Source organism: Orbicella franksi, chromosome 4 (genome assembly GCF_964199315.1).
Source record: "Orbicella franksi chromosome 4, jaOrbFran1.1, whole genome shotgun sequence".
Classification (NCBI taxonomy): domain Eukaryota; kingdom Metazoa; phylum Cnidaria; class Anthozoa; order Scleractinia; family Merulinidae; genus Orbicella; species Orbicella franksi.
This window is the reverse complement of record NC_138148.1, coordinates 3,343,795-3,362,300: the sequence shown is the minus strand read 5'-3', so window position 1 is coordinate 3,362,300 and position 18,506 is coordinate 3,343,795. Positions and strand designations below refer to the sequence as shown.

Genomic DNA, 18,506 nt, shown 5'->3' with positions numbered 1-18,506 from the left:
TTACAGTGTCCCCAATTAGCACATCAGTGCTAAATACATCGACAATTAAATAAAGTGATTATTATATTATTATTATTATTCATATCTTTTATTGTACATATCTTACTTTTTATTGTCTACATTCAGTGTTAATAATTTTTTAATAATTTTTAATTTTTTTATTATTTTATTAACATTTTTTACACGGCCCCATAAACTATATTAGCTTTAAAACCCACTGTGTTTAAATGAAAGATGTTGTTGTTGTTGTTGTTGTTGTTGAAACATGAGAAAGTATCTGCTTAAAAGGTTAATTGTGTTGTTATTCGTTAACCAAGCGTTCATTTATAGGATGTCTACCACATGCTAATGAGGTGTCTGTAGTTCGTCTTGTGTTAGATCATCATGGCTAAACTGGCCAGTCACTTTCAACAGACCAGACTAAGAACACCATCGACTGACAAACACCATTCACTTGACTCTGAAGATGACTTCCGCTCAAAATGTAAATATGTAAATGTGAATCTTACTGATAGTGGTCATGCACTTAGCTATACAAGCACTAAGCTTAGCTAGTTTACAGGCATGCCACTGAAACAAAGGAAACAAATTGGGTTGTCAAAATGTCTGAGTCACCATGGTCAACAATTCTTTTTAGAACTACCTTCACCCCGACAATCTGACAAGACAAACTACTGATACTCCTGGGTTCAAACCATTTAGAATACATTAAGGTGTCTGTTTATAAAGGAAGGGAAGAATGATCATCGCAGTTAATTTTCCAATTTAAGCAATTGGAAAGAAGAAAAAATCAGGGCTTCAACGAGATTCGAACCCGTGACCTCCGCGAATACCGGTGCGATGCTCTACCAACTGAGCTATGAAGCCACACATTGGGAGCGAGGTCAATTAGTAGAGTTCATATCTTCCCGTGAGGAGTGAAATATTGTGAAGTTTATATGAAATAATTCATATATGAACTGCGGTTGTAGATGAAAGTGAAGAATGATCATCGCAGTTAATTTTCCAATTTGAGCAATTGGAAAGAAGAAGCCTGAAAAAATCAGGGCTTCAACGGGATTCGAATCCATGACCTCCGCAAATACTGGTGCGATGCCCTGATTTTTTCAGGCTACTTCTTTCAAATTGCTTAAATTGGAAAATTAACTGCGATGATCATTCTTCACTTTCATCTACAACCGCAGTTCATATATGAATTATTTCATATAAACTTCACAATAGTGTCTGTTTATAATTGGCAGAAGTTTAACTGTAATACTATCATTTCTTCTTGGCCAGTGTACAGTCACATAGAGCTTTACTATATCCTTCTCCCAGTTTTTCCTGCCTCTGCATGCTGATTTTACTGGTCTTGTTTTTAAACAGGGTTTATATTTCCTTTTTATGTTTTTCCAGCTGACATTTCTTGACATGATTATGTATGTCATCTTTAAAGAAGCACACCTGCCAGTTCACACCACACGATGGACAAGAGTCTTCCGGCCACTTTTTCTCGTCAATATCAGTGAAGGAAGACAAGTAAGATGTAACATTTTTTCTTTTCGAAGCTGAATGTTGATGGGTCATTGATTGGCTGTCCATTATGGAAAAAAGTTACACTATTGTGGGTGTGTGACAGATGTTGTTGATTGCTAGATATTCTCTTTCAGATTAGGAGAGCTGTGCGTAACATCAGAAAAACACTGCCAGAGATAGCAAATGTCCTTGTTCTTCTGTTACTCATGATTGCACTGTTCACATTACTTGGATCCAAACTTTTTGGAAAAAGGTACAAGTATGAGTGCTCAAAAATGATGCTATGTTCATATTTGTGAATGTGTTCTTGATTGAAACACTACTCTTACATTGTCTTTTTCTGCCGTGGAGTAATTATGGTTTGCCAGTGAACTGTTTGGGTGGGGTTAGCAATAATCCTGTGGGAGGCGTGGTGGCCTCGTGGTTAGTGCACCTGTCTCCGGATCAAGCAGTCCAGGTTCAAGCCCTGGCAGGGGGCATTGTGTTGATGTTCTTGGGCAGGACACTTAAGTCTCACAGTGCCTCTCTCCACCCAGTTGTATAAATGGGTATCAGTGAACGTAATGCTGGAGGTAACCCTGTGATGGACTAGCATCTTATCCAGTGAGGAAGTAGAAATACTCCTAGTCGATTCATATGCTACAGAAAGCAGGATAAGCTGTGGCCTGATGGGTCACTTGGCTCGTATGCAGACTTTACTTTTACCGATAGTCTAGTAGTTACTCTCTCAGGCTATATGCTATAGAATCTCAGAAGTTACCTCTTCAAATCACAAGGATTTGAATTGACTCTGCCTTTTGACTTACCTCTCTTGACGCTCTCAAGTACCAAAATGATCAAAGACAAGTATTGTGCTAGTCTATAATTTGCATGACAACTCCAACCAGTGGCTGCAAAGGAGACTGGCCGATGGTATTGCGCCAGCTTGAGACTGAGAGCAAACACTGCTACTAGGCCATAAAGAAAAGCAAAAATTTACAGTCCTTGTTACAATGTTATTAAAACCTATCTAGTGGCATCAACATGATAAACAAAAAATTGTTTTATTTGCAGAAATCTAAAAGACATTCATGGAAAACCATACTTTACCGACTATTTTGATGTCTATTTTCGATTGTATGTTTTGACAACTACAGCGAACAACCCAGATGTGATGTGAGTTGGATTTTAATTTGCTTTTTTTACTTCTAGTTTTGTTGTTATGTTTATTGATGTCAAGGAAATGTTGGTCTGTGAGATTCGTTGATGTAAATGTTATTGGATTTTATGGTTAAATAAGATTTGAAACTGTTCCATTCCAAAACACAGTAAAGCTTAGATTTCTCCCAAATTTTTTAAACGACGATATCCGTGATACTACTTCCTGAACAAAATTTTTTATTTATTTTGAATTCCTTGTACCAGGATGCCTGCTTATGACAACAATCCTTGGTCCAGCTTGTTCTTTGTCATTTTCATTGTTGTCTGCATGTACATATTTGTCAGCATCTTTCTTGCCGTTGTTTACAAGAATTACCGTAAGCATCTGAAGGTAAGTGTTCTACGATGCACGTACGTTAAGTGTCATATCTCAATATCCTAATATTATAAACACAAAAGACTGCAGGCTTGAAAACAGCGCATGCAGAGAGCTATCTTGGGTTAGCCTCTGCACGTTTTGCGGGCTTATGGAAGCGAAGCTTCTGTGCGCCTAAGGCTTTGCGAACGGAGCCCATTCCCAAGAAAACTTGTTAATCCATCGAGCTAAAAAACGGTTAGTTGTCACGTGATTGCTCGTACGTACGTACGCCTCTTGCACTGCGCGTATGCAAGCTGAATAAAAATAAAAGAGAGTCCTGACAGCTACACACTAAAAATAACTCTTTTGGCCTCCGATGGGTAAGTGATTAGCGTATGTAATAGGAGCTCCGCTTTTAGGCTTCGCCAAATCTACATATTACAAGTGTTCTAGAAAAATAAATTCCTATAACGTTCTCCCATGGAGTACAAGTTCAGTTTGTCAACTAGCGCTCAGCCCACGAACCCATGCACACAACACAATGGCCCGACATTTCTGCACCCATGGCCAGTTGCACGTTTTGAAGCTGCAGATATATCCGTATTATGATGATAACAACACCTGCTCGTTACTATCCGAGTTTCGCGAACATTAAACGAGTCAGGTTTTCACCCCGAAGTAGTTCAGTAAACCGGGGCTTGCACTGAGATTTCTTCACAGCTAGCAAAGCCGCCTTATCAACGTAATCCAATGATGCACGCTTATGGCCTTCAAAGGCATGACCCTCTCCCTTCCCTCCTCCCCCCCATCCCCCCCTCCATCCCCCCCCCAAGGCATTATGCTTTTAGCTATGTATGATGGAGTTAAGGTGCCTCTAGCAACTCTTGCGCTTGTTTCGTGCTTTCCAAACGCCTTACGGGCGTCACTAGTAGGTTGATGATGCTCGAATCAATTGTTACGGCGTTAATCTCTATGTGACTTTTACACAGAATGAAATCCGCGCGTCAGTTTACCGTAAACGCAGACAACTGAAGCAAGCGTTTGACGTGTTGAAAGTCTGGAGTAACGAGAAGTGGGTGATCACCCAGAACAGGTGGTTAATTCTAATGAAGGAGGTGTGTCCACATTGGAGTCCGGCCAGAGTTGCTCTGTCGTGGCAAGTTCTAGATGATGACAGTGACGGCAAGATAGGTATGACTGACTAGTGAATATATGAAAGATCATATAATTGAACTGCGGAGAAAGATCTGAAGACATGATTCATTGATCATCGCAGTTACACACACAACTTAAGCAGTTGTAAAATTAAAGCCTGAAAAATAAATTCAGGCTTGACCGAGATTCGAACCCGTGACCTCTGCGATACTAGTGCAGTGTTCTACTGACCAACTGAGCTATCAAGCCAGCTGGGAACTGGTCACGTTGTGAGTTTGTATTATACCTGTAGATGATGAAGAATGCAAGAGAATATTATGCAAGTGAATACATTCTTAGCTACAGACGAACCTCCCGTAAGAGACTACCCAAAATGTCAAACCTCGGTGGTCGCTTAAGGACGTTTGCGCGAAAATTTTCCAACATTGAATTTTTTTTTCTGAGACTTTTACCACTGTACGATGATGAGTTAGTTATGTCAGAAATGTGACAAGAATGGGGGGTCACCGACTTCGTTTTGGAGAGAACATGCTCGGAAGAACACCCTAAATCTTAAAAAAACGGGCTTCGTTAGCGAATAAGGCCACAGTGTCTGTAAGCCCAAAAATATTGCAATTAGATCTTTGAAGTGAAATTTTCTCTGCTAAATATTGTTTAAGTGGACCTATTAAGTGAATTTAGTCAACTGGTGAGGTTCCTTAGAGAACAAGTTCGCATTTAGCGACCATAATTTCACACGCCTTCCAGCCGCAAGATGGCAGGATTCGATGTCCCGTGGACAGAAATCGTGAATTTTTTTTTAACCTCCCACATTGATTTTTTGTTCATATTTTTGACAATGTGGAGATAATTGTAAATAAAATCTGTTTCTGGAAAGAAAAGTAGGGGTCACCGAACATCCAAGATCGTTAAATCCAGGCAAAGCTATAGCAATGGCCATCTGCCCTATCATTGTTCCTTTTAGTATTTAGCGCGCGCGCTCAATGCATGACGTGGCGTTTGAATTTGCGTGCGCAGTAAGGATGCGCAGAAACAATTAGCGCGAACGTCCTTAATTTACGAGAGGTGGTCGCTTACGAGAGTTTAGATCATATTGGGCCAACATTTTTCCTCATAAGAATACGGTAACTGCATAGACTTCCCCCATGCGTCAATGCCGATGCCGCTTACTTACTGTTCATTTGAAAAGTCAATTTCAAGAAAACAAAATTCGGTTTTTCCCATAGAGAAATCTCCGTTTCTTGTACTACCAGGAGTACGATAATGTTACAACACCTCATTATCCAATTTCAGTTTACGCTCTATTATCTGTCGAGTGGTCGCTTACGGGAGGTTAAAAACAAAAGGAAATTTCAAACTCATAGCTCTAAAAAGTGGTCGCGGTCGCTTACGAGAGGCGGGCGCTTACAAGGGTTCCAAATATAGGGATTTGACTGTAAAACTTTTGGTATTCTGGAAAGCTGGTCGCTCACCAGAGGTGGTCGCAACCGGAGTTCCGACTGTATGAAAATTGTATTTATGAAGGAAACCAGATCACTTAACTCTTTTTCATCTGTACGTGAAGTTTTGAGCTCATCTCGCCTACCTTAGTGTAAATGTACTAACGTTCTATCACGAATGCCGTGCTCTTATTGGCTACGCTACTCACTCTCTACAATAGTAACAATATGACGGTCACTTCTTTGCGTTTTCGAAATTCTGTGAAGAGGATTAAGATAAAGTTTTGAAAGATACGTAGATTTATACTTAAACAATTAGATTATTCGCTCTCAAATTGTATACGCGATAGCTGATGAGTCCGCAGATGGCTTGGGCTACGGGTTACCTGTCGTTTAACCCCTAAGTAGATTAGACCCAATAGGCCAGTTAGCCCCCAACCAGAAGTCGACTAGCCTCGATTCATGCTTAAAGAAGGAGAAGTAGACAGTGTTTTTAACCAGTCTGGTTGGGGGCTAATCGACTCCTGGTTAGGGGCTAAACGGTTATGGGCTAATTATCGACTTGAGGGCTAAACGACAGGTTACCGAGCTGCGCCCACATCAACTATCACTAGAAGAAAATATCGAACTCATAATCTAATTGTTATCTCAGTGAGAAACGGTATAGAACTTGTTTTGTCTTTTTGAACGTTCTAGGATCCGGCAGTCGAGAAAATACAAACTGCTAGCAGTCTGACGCAAATTAAAATCCCTTCCGAATCCAAAACATTATTTTGAAGGGCAAATTTCTTGTAATCCGACGGTACTTCCCTCGAAAATAGGCCCATTGAAAACGGTAGCTTACGCCGGGCCCAGCTCTCTTGAAGTATAGAGTACTCTAAGAGATTTTACTCGTAGGCTACAAAATGATTTTTCAATAACAAAGAAGCCCAGGGCTCATTAGAATTTTGTGGTATATTGGCAGTAACGGTTTAGGTTGTTTTTCTCTCTTGATTTGCAGGTAAAAAAGACTTCTTGATGGTAGCTGATGTTTTAAATGTGAAGGTGATTGAAGTGAAAGACCAAGTCAATCTATTTGAGAGATTTATTCCGAGGATCTACAATTCGCGTGTTAGTGTGAAGATTCGGCTTTGTGTGTGTCACAAGTAAGTTATACAAATGAGATGAACCTGCGGAAATTTGCGTTAAATTTTGTCACGACCGAGCGTGTTACACTCTAATACCCCATTCACAACAATTAAACTAGTTTAACTAAATCAGGTTTAAGTTTCTCCAATCTGATCTAGTTGTAGTCATTTTGAGAAAACAAAATTTCAAACCGGCTTGCTGACATTTTTTGTCCAGACAGGTTTCACCATCTTTATTCACTTAGCAGGTTTTTAGCTTGTTTTTAAAAGTTGTGAAATGTGTACGGTACGAGCAACTAATTTTTAACCTTGTTTAGTTCATGTTTAACTTGTTGGTATGAACGGGGTATAAGAAACAAGTTGACTTAACGTGGCTGGCAACAGTTTCCAGGGCTTCAGTTATATTTCGACGATCAATGCTACCACTCAAGTGATTTGGCAATATAGGTATCACATAAGCGCACAATCACGAATGAACAAGTTGTGATCATCTTCATGGCAGAATAGGTTACCATAGCAACGATCCAACCTGTTTAAACACATATAGAATTGTGACATAAAGATAAGCATATCAGTTAAGATACAACTGTCTGCAAAGTTTAAAAAACTTCTGTAGATAGAATTCAGAGCCATTACAAATATTTGAAAAACCCAGTATAACTACTGAAAAGTGCTGAAAACTGTTACCAGCTACCTTAATCTTTTGAGATTGTTGGGCTTTGAGTGAAAAAACTGTAAGCTTATATACTTGTGCTCTCGCATCGTCTCGACTAGAAAGAGCTGAGTAGACAGTGGGAAGGTAAACTGTTCTTTCGCTCTGTGCTACTCAGTCACTCTCCGCCCGCAAATTTTTGGAGGAAAATATTTTAAGTTATTTTAAGATTCAACGCGCGTTTGTTTTATTCTTTTGGTAGGTTTTTCGTGTATTTTTTCGACCTGGTCATTTTTGCCAATGCTATTTTTATCGCACTTGAGCGAAACGATGCAGAAGTTCTTTTTCTGGCGCTGTTTAACCTGGAGATTGTTCTCAAGTTGTATACATACGGCTTCAAGGAATTCTTTTCGCGTTACTGGAACATGTAAGTATTGTACTTTATAGTCAGTACATGTATGTATATCTTGGTATTCTTGTCTGCTTGATCTGTGTCTATACCTAATCGTACCTTTTCGGTATGTTTCGGCGGCATAACAGGCGTCTAAGTTCCGGCCATGGCTCGTATTGTGGCGAGACGCAGTCTGGCCAAAAGAACCATGGCAAGAACCAACGAATCTGATATTTATACCTAATCATACCTTGTTGGTACGCTTGCCGGGCAGGTTTGGTCGAGCCGTGGTTGAGCCAAAATAGCCATGGCGAGACCAAACTAGCCTGATACGCCGCCGAAGCGTACCAAAAAGGTACGATTGGGTATTTACCGTTCCCAATTTCGGCCAAATGAGCATGACATCGCAGCCATATCAGGTCAGTGACTTGATATCGACGGTTATCAACACAGTAGACACGGCTTCTGATTGGCTATTTGCAAATTTGGGCACGGTAAGCCAGCGAACCGTATACATCCAAAAAAAGGTTTGATTAGGTATCTATCATACCCGAATTCGGCCATAAGTCCGGCCATCAGTCAAGTCAGTGACTTGATCAATATTGCAGGATCAGGACGGCAAATACGGCATCTGATTAGCTAGTTGCAAATTTGTGTACGGTAATGGAGAATATTGCTCTCATTTGTCTTATGAGTGTATTGTTGAGAAAGATACATAAAAAATGTTAGCCATCTAATACTTTTTTGGGATATTTAAGACGCACAATAAGAGGACGTTAACTTTAGAGGAACTTAATTTTATGCCTGTGGAAGATGAACTACTCATGTGAAAAGTAAAATACGTCAACTGAGATCACATCGGGACCCACAAAGCACACAAAACAGTACACACGACAAAACGCACCACATCATTGCCCTTGGCCGGCATTGTTGCCGGCTTTAGTCAAGGTGGCAAATAATCAGAGAAATGAAGATCAAAACTCTCTCTTGATGATGTTAATGCCTAGTATGCGCTTTAGAGTTATTATATATCTGAGATGTATCTTAGTCGTCTTCTTCATTCATTTTTATTATGGACCCCGCTACTCAGTGTAAAAACATGCAAAAGAACTTGACCAAGATTCTCCAAATCTCTAATACCAATTGACAGCAAAGGTTTCTTTTTTGTTAACTATGCAAACTTTCCTTAATATTGTCACGTTTATTCTTCCAGATTTGATTTTCTAGTGATAACTGCAGCTACATTCGCCCTTATCATTGAGACTTCCTACGAATCCTGTAAGTACAAAATCTTGTTGTTTTGTGTGATGCCTCTTATTCGACTCTCGGTGGAGTCAATTAAATTGTTGTAATGTGAAAACAAAGCTTGAAATAATGGAGTTCTTAGGCCCCGTTCACACAACGTAGCGGGAGAAATTGGAAAACGGTGTTTTCACTCCGAAAACGCATCAAATGTTTTCCGTCCACACGACGCCGGAGAAATTTGAAAACGCAGCCATCACCGTCATCACCGGCGACAGAAAAGCTTGAATGCGCTCTTGAGGATGATTATCAAGGCGTCATCGCTTTGGAAAACCTCCGTTTTCAAGATTATGTTTTCCGTCCACACTAAAACAGAGGGCCAGCATTTTCAAATTCCTCCGGTTTGAAGAGCGTTCCCGAAAAGCTCCGTTTTTGGTCCGGATTAGTGTGGACGGTAGGCCTAACCGTAGAAATAAGGCTGCGTTTTTAAATCTCTCCGGTTTAATGTGTGCGGGGCCTTAAAGTTTAATGTACATTTACTAAGCTGTAAAAACACCACACATACTATGACAAACATTTTAAAGTGGCTGCGATTGGAGTAGATTGAGGCAGATTTCGAGGAGACGAACTTGACAAAAAACGAAGAGGAAATGTGTTATCCTGACTTTCGCTTACACATATCTGAAAACCGCAGAGTCAGTTGATCATTTCTGTGTACATTTGTTAAAAAGATTTTTGAACAATTGATTTCTAGATCATATTTATTAAACAGCTGTCTTCTGTTTCCTTCCGTTTAGTACAGTCGAGTCAGAGTGTATTAGATTTTCTGATGGTTCTTCGAGTTCTTCGATTAGTGAAGATCATGGGCCAAATCAAACGGTCAGTACAGTTACACCATGGAGTGCTTTCCATTCAACCCAAAATTCCGGACCTTCCGAGACACGGGCAAATAATACGGAAATTTCCTTGGAAAGTTTCGGGAAAATCCGAGAACTGTTAAATTTCCGAATTTCGAACCATTCAACCGATAATTCAAATGGAAGTCAAATGAAACAGAAATTCTCGGTAATAAATTATCGTAAATTTGGGGAAAGCGCACGAGGTTGCCCTCTTTTCCGGAAATTATACAAAATGCTGTTCCATGCGCCACTAGAAATTTCCGGAAATGCAAACAGGAAATTTTGGTCAAATGGAAAGCGCCCGTGCCTATTATAACGGTGTGTTAGTGTTTTCAATGATTAATTTTGAGTTACTGAAAAAAAAAAACTCTCGACTCTAATTCTCATATAGAGTCTCGAAAATCCGTGGGGAAGAACGCAAAGAAGAAGGCAATTGAACACAATTTAGCGGTCGTGTGCGTGTGATGGTGGTACGCCCGCGCTACTTACGGCCGCGGCATCGAACGCGCCGCTCACACGTCACGCTCACAGTCATGCTGGCATGCTTACTTGTTTTGCGTTCTTCACCACGGATTTTCGAGGAAAAGAGAGACTGCTCGCAGTCTAATTCTGATAGGGCATCAAATACGATTGGTTAAGTGGGTTAGCTTTAATTCATGATTCCCTATCGAAAGAGATATTCTGTAAATCGTCCGCGGCGTAGCCGTTGCCACTTTGAGTCGTTTAAATAAATTACGTTCTGTTACTTCTCTTTTTCTTTATGAAACAAGTGCGAAATTTGGTTACCACGCTTTTCTATCGTGTAATTTAGGTAGAGGGTAAGGTTTAGTTTAGTAAGGCGAAGGGAGAGGCATTGTACCATTGTGCTATAGCGACCCATGGGAGCTAAGGTCATGTAGGGGTTAGTATATGGCGTATTGTTTAACGTAACAGTTGCGTTTATTCTTTTAGATTTCAAGTCATTATCGGAACTGTCATGCAGATTGGTCCAGCAATGAGCACTTACGGTGCTATTATGTTTGTAAGTTTTGTCTTTCCTGAAGTCTTTGCTGTGTTGTTCGGATATTTAGTGCGTAGTTTAACTTAACGTTGTTCTTCTTGGCTTGAAACAGAGAGCCAAGGTCTTTTGAGTGTTTCTGATTGGTCTTTAATTTCGCGCGAAAATTTAACACCAAACATTGCTACAACCAATCAGAGACGGATTTTGTAGAGCTACGTCATCAGTGCGGAATGTTTCAGGTCCAGTCTCAAACGTTCAAGGGGAAATGCTTTGGCTCCCTAAGAGCGACTTTTTTGTGAGTGTCACGGAATTTTGCCAAATTTAGACATAAGAAAATGGCTACCAAATTAAGTGTAAAATAAAAATAACCACTTAAAACTTTACAGGAACATTTCAATAAAACAATAACGTGACAACAAATAAGGTACGGGTGGACTGAAATTTAAGAAGATTATCACGGATTGCGATATGGGTTTTTGAAAAACTGCCTGGCTGGTTTTCAAAGTTAATCTTGTTTGTTTGTCGCCTTTAATTATTACGCATGGAAAACATATTTATTTGTAATGAGGCTGTAATGTAGAAAGTGAGTCTGTTCTGATCTCTGCAAATTTTTCATTTCCACCCGGAAACCGCGGAAAAAATACGCCAATTAAATTTTACCGAAGTGTGAAGTTAGGCAGTTCAGATTTCTTGGAAAAATTGTCAATCTTTTTCACATTGTTGGGGCCTGTTCACCAGACTCCTTCCCGCCGGATCGCTTCGCCGGGGGACTGGCTCTTCGCCTCTCGCGAGTGTCAGACTCAAAGCAGTCAAAGGTGTGATTGTTCCCCCGGGGAGGGGACTCACGTATAAAAGTACGGGGGTGCTTATCGTACCTTTTAGGGGTTAAAAACGCGGTTTTGGTACCCCTAATGGTGTTCAGTCTCAAAAGGGTCCCAGCGGGAGCTTTTGTGGTGCCATTTAGGGTATTGATTTCAAATAATATGACAGGAGATAATGTGTTGTTTTTATTTTTACCTCTTAGAGGTGAAAAACATTTCAAGCCACGCCCGCAAAACAGGGTCTTGGTACATATACCTCTTAGGAGTTCTTTTCAAAATTTCCGACGAACATCTCCGCCCTTTTTGTATGGGACCCCTGGGGTCTGCTCGCACTGTAAGACTAAACAAACTATTCGGCTTTGTCATAGTGGATTGTACTGGAGGTCAGACTTTTTCTTGGCTATAAATCCTGCTTAAATTCACTTTTTTCGTTTATTTTTGTTCCTTCTTTTGCATTATATTTTAGGTATTGTACTATATTTACGCCATCATGGGAATGGAGCTGTTTGGTAATTTAATCAAGACCGAGGGAAGTTACCCGTCCACAAACAGTAACGTGAGCGATGGAGGAAATCTAACAGCCACAGCGTTTTGTGGGAACATTAAGCTAAAAGATTCGGACTTCTATGCTGATCGCTACTGTAATAACAACTTTAATAACATCATGAGATCGTTTAAGGTGTTATTTGACTTGATGGTTGTAAATCAATGGCATAGTATCCTTTAAATTTGAAATAGATGTATCTACTTTTACAGTGGTCTAATAACGCAGGATCTGATAACGTACGAGTCCAAATCTCCAGCTGTTATTTCCCTAGCTAGCAAGGTATCCAGAATAGTTTATCAAGGAGGTTATAATATTTTGAGGCGTGTCATGCGCTCTCCCTCCCTCCCCCCCTCCCCTACGTCTTCCCTCAAGTCCCAATTGGAGAGCTTAAGCAAACGACGACGGCAACGTTAACGAGGACGTCACCAAACAAAAGGTTTAATGAGAAGAACAGTATCCGTGCAGGTGCGTTATAATTCTTGGTACATTTCTTAGCCGTCCTCTGCACAACAACAACTTAAAATGACCACGTTCTGCGTGTTTTGGAGAACATTTTTCGTATTTTCATTTGGAATTGAACGCTGGCGTTACATATTTAGCTTGAGCAAGTTTTGAGAGCAATAGACGCAGTGAAAAGATCTACTTAAATGAGAAATTCTAAGGTAAAGTGGAAATTCATTTTTTACTTGGCGTTGTCCTCGAGACCGCCGTCGTTATTGCTTAAGCTCTCTAATTTCACATCAATCAACCTCATCCTCTCGACTAAGTAGATAACTTTTATTTATACTTCAAGGTTTATTGTCTTTGGCTTTAACACCTATTCAGTCATTACTCAAGGCTATGTTCGGGTCACAAACAAGTTTGCCAGGCTCTACTTTCTCTCATTTCATCTCCTCTGTGTTATTGTGGTTCTAAAGTAAGTACATTTCTTTTTGTGTCATTTACCATCCATTTATTCCAAGCAAGTTATAGCTGGTGTTGTTTCCACTCGCCCAAGCTTTTTACTGGCCTTTGATAACCATACTTTGCCCAATCAGAATCAGAGATTCATTTGTTCAATGTACTTGTTTAGTTGTATATGTTTACTAGTTATAGTGTTTTTTTTTCTCGTGAGCTAAATCTTCAAGGCTTCTTCTCGTCGCTACAGACTCCACACTGAGTTAACCTTCTTCTCTCTGTCTATCTCGTTCTCTTTCAGCATATTTGTAGCGTTCATTTTAGAAGCCTTTATGCTGGAGTATTCTTTCACGCATGGAAAGATAGAGACAGTAATCAGCAAGAAAATAGAAGAGAAAGGCATCGGTGTAGGAATGTGAGTTTCTCAAACTTAATAATAATTCATAAATAAAGGAAATCATACAACCGTGATTACTTCTCCGTTTTCCCCTGTTGTTAGCTTCGATTGAGACAGTGTTTTACCAAATTTCCCAACACTTCGATGGTCGTCGGAAATGTGATAAAACACAATCTCTCAAGTTTGACATAATAAACAATGCACACATTGATATATTACGAGAAAAACTGCTCCAGAAAATGTCGTCATCAATTTGTTGATTGTCTTGCCGAGGCAACTCCAGCTCCAGGTCTGTTCCTCCCCGCGTTAAATTCCTTTGCGGCTGTTTATTGTACCACTACCCCCCCCCCCCTTTTTCCAAAAAAAAAGCTACGCAAATATTCCGCCCATGCTGCCTCGTTTTCAAAATGAGCTTCGATAGATTGAAATTCTGCGTTAAAGGTTTAGACCACCCAAGCCATCTAAGTTGAACAAATTCATGGGTATTAGTTTATTTTCTTTTTGTTCTCTAGGCCTCACTAACAATAATTTTATGGTAGCCTTTTACTACGATTATTAGTTTAGTAAGGCGCGACGGAGGTTTCGCGATAGTCTGCGAGCAGGCTCACGTTGGGGCACAACTGCGAGGGGCGTAGCCGTGAGCGCGGAATCGAGCGGCGTTGCCACGGGCAACTTTCCTCGTTTCCAGTGGTAACAATATCGTCGCCGCCTCCAATTCCGCGCGCTTTGCTGCTAATGACGTCAAAGGCCGACATTTTGCCACTGGAAACGGAACCAGTTGCCCGTGACAACAACGCAAGTTGAACATTAAAACCTGGTTACCAAACTTCCGTCGCGCCTTACTCAACTGATAATCGTATTAAATGAAAAGCCCCTATACCGCAGTACACCCATTATATTTCAAGGTGTCCTGTAAGAGAAAGAGCAGCGTCTTTGCTGTCCACCGATGACGTCAGCGAAGCAGTGGGCAACGGTGGGTTTACCTCCGTGGAACATCTTGCGATGGACACTGGTTTAAGATTCAAGATGCCGAAACAACAGAAGAAAAACGCTGATGTCCTACTGCAGGAAATGTTCGAGGATGAACTAGAAGAGGATGACATTGGACCCAAAGATTTAGACGACTTAGATGAACTGGAAGAAGAAGAGCTTATAAATGAACGATCCGGAAGAAAACTTACTTTCCTCACTGTTGACGCAAATTGACGTGCTCTTCCAGTCGCACCGGTCATGAAGCCTGACTTCTATTTCCGGTCGCCATATTTTCTTTTAAGCATAGTTAATAGAGGGGAATGGTTATGAAACCCGACAAAGTTCTTTGTTGTGGTATGTTTTTGTTCGCATTTTTGGCCTTGACCGTGCACAAAACTCAATAGTTGTTTACTACTGACTGGGGAACTAACCAATGGAAAAGTTTCGGTAACTTAATTCATTCATGGTGTATGAGCGCGAAACAAAAGATTGTGTATTGTCGTGGACTTTCCAACACTAATCTTGGCATCTTTGTTCGCCCCATGTCGAGCTTCATAATCATTCCCCTCTATGGTGTGCAGCGTGTAGAATTTTCTTCACAATCATGTGATCTTTTCATACAAAATGGATTTATTGGATGAAATATGTAAGGCTTTCGTTTCTTCAAGGCCATTGATGTCAAATAATAAATATTTTTTATGGTGGACTTTAATTTTTCAAAATAATGAAGATTTGTGTTGAAAAAAAGTGTTTCCTGATGGCAAAGCCGTACAAATCCTCTAAGGTTTCAAACTTCCAAGCCACCATGGAAAATATCAGATAGCCATCAATGGTCTGAAAATGAGCAATGTTTGTTCCTTTTGTCATTCTCTTTCCATTTTCTAAATATCCATTTCGTTTCACGTCATTTCACGGCTGTGTTATACAATTGATAAGGTCACTTTACAGTGTTTTGGAAAGGCCCTGTTCGTGGACCATATTATTTAGGGTATTATGAAAGCAACTGAATTGGAGCAGCTTTCACTTGAGTGTCCAAAGCAATTCGCTAATTTGCTTTGGTTCTGCGTTACCGCGCTAAGCGATTGGCTTAAAAACTTCGCGTCGCTTTGTCATCCAATCAGGCCCCAGTTATTCGAAGGCTGGATAATGCTATCCACCGGATAAATCGCTATCCAGTCGATAAGTGTTAACAAAACAAGCTATGCTATCCACTGAATAGCGATTTATCCGGTAGGTAGCGTTAACCACCTTTCGAACAACCGGGGCCAGAAGTGCAACCAAACCGCACAGTAACTCGCTTGCACACGTTTCCTGTGCTTCGTTTTGATTGGTTTACTAGATTGTCTGTGACCTTTGTGGTTGGCCAGACTGATAACTTTGGTTTTGGTTTTGACACTCCATTGAAAGACGCCCCATCAGCTTAAAGCAAGAACATTTTTGATCGAGAATAATCGAGTTGGAAGATTTTTTAACAAAGTAATTGAGATAACTAAAATAAATATTTTTACTCTAAAAGCTTATGACAAAATTTAATCAGAAAATATTTTACAGAAAACTATGAAGATGAATTAAGATATGTAAATTTACCAAAGAGGTAATTCTCTTGAGCTCTGTAATGTAATTTTTATGGGAATCAGATTACATAAACAGTTTAATTTTGGAATTATAAAGTCTTTTTTTGGTGAAATTCGTATTTTAGGAGTTGATCCAGCAATGTTTAAGTTTAACAAATACCGCCGCTTATTTCAAGCCAGCTCGAAGTATTATACGGCTAGCTCCGTGCGCGGCCAAGGTGAACCAAATACTCCGCTTTGATGGGCTACTCAAGCGGGCAAGATGGAGTTATCTTGCCTCCTCGGGATTGCCAGGTGTTTTCCCTGGAAAAAGGTGACACTTATGCCATAGAATAATTCCGTTATTGTCCAAGCTTCTTTGGCCAGGGTAGCTTTTGGCCTCGTTCTGGTTTTGCGTGTTTATGGATCTTAAAATGAGTAGCGTTTATATTTTTTGCGTTCTAATGTTATGGCAAACTGGTCGTAAAGAGGCGGTGAGATGCGTAGTAGAAAAACTAGATTAGGCGAAATTGCTCAGAATTCAATTTGTGGTGGGCCATTCAATCCGACAGTGCCTCATTCATTTCGAAACTGTTGAATGTAGATCATTCAATTCAAGAAGCTAAGAGAAGAGTCATGGTAACTGTGAGCCATTCATTTAGGGATGCTCTATTCGGATCGGTAGTAAGCAATAAAGTTCGAAAATGTGCCACTCCACTAACGGTGAGTTACACAGTTTGGTAGGCCTCTCATTTTGAATGTGATTCTTTCGTTAGGGTAATGCATCATTGTTAATTTTGACATCATGCTAATGAAAACCAGAGATCATGTATTACAGTTAACACTCATAAAGTGATTTGTTATAAAAGCAAAACAAATGGGTCAAACCGGTGGAAAACAAATTATCATTTTATTGACAAACGACGTGCAACAGCAGTCAACATTTCGCGGGTAACAATGAATTGTTTCCCGTTTAACGTCATAGTTTACGCAATGTTGCCCGCTCATGGCATCTGGCGTGAAACAGTTTCATTGTTAGATGTCATGTGACCATCAACTAGCCAGTGAATGGGCGCGCGCGGGAAAAACGCCAGCTATGTAACAAAGTCCTTTGTCAGTATTCAACATTTAGGTTTCAACAGGAGCCATAATCGGGGATGGAGACCGTAAGTCTCGGGATTCGCGCGCACCTATGATATGGGACAATTTTTCTATTTTTAGAACAAATTGCGCCATCCTGATGTCATATATCCGCGCGGATTCACGCACATGTCGGGGGCTCTCGCGTGGATGTTGTCACGTTGCGTGATCAAATGGTGAGAGTTGAGAGATTCTCTTGCGTATTTTTCACAGCGATGGCAGGGAATAAGGCAGGGAATACGAACCAGGGCGCTTATATGTAGTTTTATGCTCTGAGCTAACGGAAAAGGTGGGTTTTTCAGGGTCGAAAACAAGACTTCAATCTCTCGCTGGGAATGAATAATATGATCTGCTCACGCTAGTTGTAAGCTTACGCGTATGTTTTTGCGTTTGTTCTGACTTAAGAATATAGCAAGAAAACTCTCTACTCTGGTATCGAGTTAATTTGTGAGTTTCTCAAACAATGGCTCATCATAACCAAAACCTGTTTTGATGGTTTCTTATTGTTTCTGCTTGTTTGGTGAGTTTGCAAAAGTTTTTGAAAGGAAAGTCTGACGCGTACAATTAGCTCATTTGCATAGTGCATGCAGCTCGTGCACTTTCAAGTCCGAGTCGGTGTTTTCAATTGTCAACAAATCTTGACAAAGATTTCATTCGTTATCTTTTGTGCTGAGACGCTGCAACAAATTTCACGAACGCAAAAAAAGGCTACTAACATCATGTGTGTTTCTTCAACATAAGCATAGTGAAGTTTTACACTGCGAAAATGAAATTAGACAAGGAGTTTTGATAGCTCGATCAACAAAATCGAAATCGTTATTCCAAGTTGATTAAAGAAAGCGTCATAGTAACTTTGCTGATTATTTCTGCTTTATTCACATATTTTCAGCTTAGCTCTTAATATGTTATCAATTTTAAACATATTTAAAAACTATAGAGTTATTGTTTGAGTTCGATGTACGCTTTCACACGAAAGTGCGGCGGAAGTACAATTTGTCATGTTTACTGACTTTACAAAACACGCATCGGCGGGCGTTCTCATTCATCGACAACAGAGAATTTACTGGGTTTTTACAAGAATAAAACTGAGCAGTATCTACGGACGTGAAGTCATTGGGCCTTGATGAAACATCAAGCGTTGCTTACAATAGACCATTTTACAGTTGTCTGCTCAGTGACCTGGCCTTTGTATGGCAGCGAGGCTAGAGTTGACCTTGTTTTGATACAGACCTCACTGCTTTTGTCATGTAAATGCACCTAG

General features: G+C 40.2%; 1 protein-coding gene across 4 annotated transcripts in view; it reads left to right on the top strand.

Annotated features, from left to right (window-relative positions):
* Positions 1-16,918, top strand: part of LOC145485951 (two pore calcium channel protein 1-like) — a 22,265-nt gene extending 5,347 nt beyond the window's left edge. For 2 of the 4 annotated variants that reach the window (XM_081464617.1, XM_081464616.1), the window contains 14 exons: positions 1,396-1,518; positions 1,650-1,768; positions 2,569-2,670; positions 2,920-3,046; positions 4,003-4,204; positions 6,608-6,752; positions 7,649-7,813; positions 8,991-9,055; positions 9,817-9,898; positions 10,870-10,939; positions 12,206-12,455; positions 13,112-13,202; positions 13,485-13,598; positions 14,486-16,918. In XM_081464617.1, the coding sequence (XP_081320743.1) occupies positions 1,396-1,518; positions 1,650-1,768; positions 2,569-2,670; positions 2,920-3,046; positions 4,003-4,204; positions 6,608-6,752; positions 7,649-7,813; positions 8,991-9,055; positions 9,817-9,898; positions 10,870-10,939; positions 12,206-12,455; positions 13,112-13,202; positions 13,485-13,598; positions 14,486-14,786 (1,956 nt within the window). In that variant the 3' untranslated portion in view covers positions 14,787-16,918. Of the gene's footprint in view, positions 1-179; positions 485-702; positions 1,519-1,649; positions 1,769-2,568; positions 2,671-2,919; positions 3,047-4,002; positions 4,205-6,607; positions 6,753-7,648; positions 7,814-8,990; positions 9,056-9,816; positions 9,899-10,869; positions 10,940-12,205; positions 12,456-13,111; positions 13,203-13,484; positions 13,599-14,485 lie in introns of those variants that run through there. The other 2 variants (XM_081464618.1, XM_081464619.1) reach the window with 2 other exon arrangements.
* The last annotated feature ends 1,588 nt before the right edge of the window (positions 16,919-18,506 follow it).